The 3,382-nt window shown below is 38.6% G+C and overlaps 1 protein-coding gene across 1 annotated transcript in view; it reads left to right on the top strand.

Moving 5' to 3' along the window:
- Positions 1 to 2,749, top strand: part of LOC149558291 (uncharacterized) — a 25,863-nt gene extending 23,114 nt beyond the window's left edge. Inside the window, exons 2-5 of the mRNA XM_089830740.1 lie at positions 1 to 355; positions 522 to 1,127; positions 1,206 to 1,682; positions 1,779 to 2,749. The exon at positions 1 to 355 is cut by the window's left edge and continues 770 nt beyond it. Coding sequence (XP_089686866.1) covers positions 1 to 355; positions 522 to 1,127; positions 1,206 to 1,682; positions 1,779 to 2,501 — 2,161 coding nt within the window. The 3' untranslated portion in view covers positions 2,502 to 2,749. The remainder of the gene's footprint in view (positions 356 to 521; positions 1,128 to 1,205; positions 1,683 to 1,778) is intronic.
- The last annotated feature ends 633 nt before the right edge of the window (positions 2,750 to 3,382 follow it).

The following is a 3,382-nucleotide window of genomic DNA, read 5'->3' as shown; positions in this document are numbered from 1 at the left end:
AGAGAGGCTTCCTGAACGATTTGCAGAACTCAAACGTCTCAAACATTTGAGATTGTGTACTTGCAAAAGTTTAGTGAGACTTCCCACTGGCTTTGGCACGCTTCCTTTTCTGGAAGAGCTAAATTTAAACTCCTGTATCAAGTTGGAGGAGCTGTGCAGCGACTTTGACTGCCTTCCCTCCTTAAAGAAACTGCATTTGAGCAAGTGTACAGAATTGAAAGGGGTATGGATGGATACCGTCATTCATTGTAGGGCCATAATTTATGTGGATATCAAAGGCAGTTTCCATCTCCAAAGTCGATGGACAGAGCTAAGAAAAATAAGAGATTGGGAAATTTTTGTAAATACAGAGGAGGTATGGATGCAGTGTTACAATGCCAATTATAATATGTACTAATTCTATGACAGATAGTAGGAGAACCTACTCTATATCCGGCCAAGTATTTAGATTAAACATAAAAATTACTATTAATGTTCTTCCCAATAAAAGATCAAGATGATTGACTGACTGAATATTGCAGGGTGATGAGGATGGACACTTTTTGAGAAAGGCGGCGTCAATGTTCTTCAACGACGAGTGTCTTCTTTTTGATTGCCATGGAAGCAAATTCAAGCCTTCTACCCTTCTTCCGGGAACCAAGCTTGTTCTTGTTTTTGAATGGAATACTTCGCCAGATTCCTGGAAATTGTTTATGGAAAATATTCAAAGTCTGCTGGACAAAAGTACCGATTTCCAAATAATTTACTTTAGAAAAGGCTTTCCTGTATCTGACGCGTCTATTCAAGTGTCAATGGAGAGGCTGAAAGGAACAACGTTGGGGATATCTTGTGACTACTCCAGAGTAAGTCTGGCATTCGAGACGGTACTTACAAAAGTCATAGGCCCCAGTTACATTTACGGCAGTCCTGACTATGCCGCTATCACAACGGTGATGGAAGTGGAAGGCACTAAGCAGTTTTCTAGATGGAAAAATCTATCAAATCTATTCCATGAGAAGAACTTCAAATCAGAGAATTACATTCGTATCAAAACACTGTCAGAAGTTGCACAAAAGAACAACATCGATTTACTGAGGTCGTTGCTAGTGACACAAGGCAACGACTTTCTCCTTTGCAATTCAAAACAGGTATATGGTGTTTTTAGAAACCTCCTGTCATAATGTTCAATACCATACACAATTGAATGCCACTTGTTTTTATTGCAGGTGAGCATTTACAATTTGCAAGATAAAATGGTTCTCCTCTTAATCTCAAAACTTCAAAATTTTCCAACGGAGTTTTGTGTCCTGAAAGAGATGTACACTGAAACCCGTGGCACCCATCAGTTCGAAATTGTTTGGATGCCAATTGTGGATCCTTATCATGATACCTGGGGTCCTTATGTTAGAACCATGGAAAATATGCCATGGCCAGCAACGAGAGATCCCTGGTCCATAGAACCAGCGGTACTGAGGTTTGTCAGAGACGACCTCCACTTTCAAAACAGTGCTTTGCTGATTGTGGTGGATGCAGCAGGTAAAATTAGCAATCACAATTTCAAGGAAACGATAGAGAGGTGGGGAGTGGAGGCCTATCCATTCACTCACGAGAAGCTGGACAAACTGAGGAAGGCACAGCTGGATGAACTTAAGACAAAGTCAAGTGTAGAAGCGCTTTTCCAGAATTTTGAGTGTGCTCTGCAGGTGAGCAATCAAACCATACGATGTTGAGATGATAGCATAATATCCTCTTGTTTTAATTAAAAACGTGATAACGCTGTGCTATATATATTGCCACAGGTGAAAGAAGCTATTCATCAAGGTCAGCAGATATGCTTATATGGCGGAGACCCCCTGCAAATTATAGATTTTACCGATATGTTGATTTCATCCGGGTTCAGTGCTAGTGTTCCGATTATTTATGTTGGGAGGGGATATGCTGAAGCAGAAAAATTGAATTCTGAAGAAGGATTACATGAGAGAAATAGACAAATCATGCACTGGTTGAGCTTATCCTATGTGGATGCCTGGAAATTCTGGCAACGTGTTGATCATTTGTTGGAGGAGCTGATAGACTCAGATGAGAGTGAAAATCTGGCAAAATACGAAGTATCTTTGGGCATTTTGTCGCTTAACAATAGATCAAAGAGAGGGGTGTGGATGACAATGGTTGATGAAAGGGGAGAGGTGATGAGTGAAAGTGACAGAGAGAAGCTAGTGCAGCAGTTGAAGAAGGGCCAAGAGTGCCGTATGGATATGCTTATGGAACGAATAAGTTGCGGAGAGGTCGAAGAGTTGTTAAAAGAGAGATTCGAACGGGGTTCGATTCCACAGGACCACCATCTCCACCATTCTTTGCTGCCATTTCTCAAGAAGCCTATGCAACCGGGGAGAGTAATATGCGACATGTGTATGAAATGTATTGATGTATCTTTCTATTTCAATTGCAATTCATGTCCTTTTGACCTCTGCGCAGAATGTTACAATTTGTCATCGCAGCTATTCAAAAAAAGACACGGGTAAAAAACGATTCACTGCCTGAGAGCGAGGCGAGGACACAGAAATTTTCGGGAGACGGTGATGTGTGAGTTTCCCATCTGCACAAAAAACAGGCAGATAGATACGTAATATGTCCATCTAAGACTTTGCAATTACAAAAGAGACAATATCTTAGTTGTTTTATTTTATGAAAAGGTTATGATGTCATAAATTATAACAATTTGACTGATCTTTATAGTATATAAATACTATACGTAGTCAAGTTTCATCTATAGTTTGGATTTCATAATTTTTTCAATTACATATCTGTGCTTATGCTTATTGCTTCGGTGTTTATTGTCGGTGTAGTTTCACTGTTTTCATCATGTGTTTTGGTTTTGATTTTTTTCGATCTACATGTTTTACGATGAGGTTCTCTAGTATGTAAGTTGTTGGTATTATTTTGAAATTTGTGTTTGGTACTGTAGCAAGTCTTTTATAAAGCTTTTGTGTGTTCTGCTGTGGTATTTTTTGAAATGTACTTTGATCGAATAGATGTGTTATTATTATGTTTTAATTTATTGATAAAAATTATATTGTGTTTGAAATGAACCTTATTATGATTTTATCACTGAGGTTCACTTAATGAACTTGAATCATAGCAGATCTATGTTTGTGGCATATTAAAGAATCCTCTTATTTTGTAAAAAAATCGATCGAAACTGCTTTTTGGTCACCCCCTTCAATACCGAGCAAATACCCCCCACACCTTTTTATCTATATAAATCTCCACCCCCAAAAAAACTATGCTCTCACCTATTTAGGAGATATATTGTCTTTCTTTTGCCCATTAAAAACCTCCTAATATGAATGCACAAGGTAATGTATTGCCCCTTCAATGAGGACCTCATGAATTTAATGTCATT

The sequence above is a fragment of the Cupressus sempervirens genome, chromosome 5 (assembly GCF_028749045.1).
Source record: "Cupressus sempervirens isolate cs-2001-9-10 chromosome 5, ASM2874904v1, whole genome shotgun sequence".
NCBI lineage: Eukaryota > Viridiplantae > Streptophyta > Pinopsida > Cupressales > Cupressaceae > Cupressus > Cupressus sempervirens.
The sequence above is the reverse complement of the archived record's forward strand: the minus strand, read 5'-3'. Positions and strand labels throughout refer to the sequence as shown.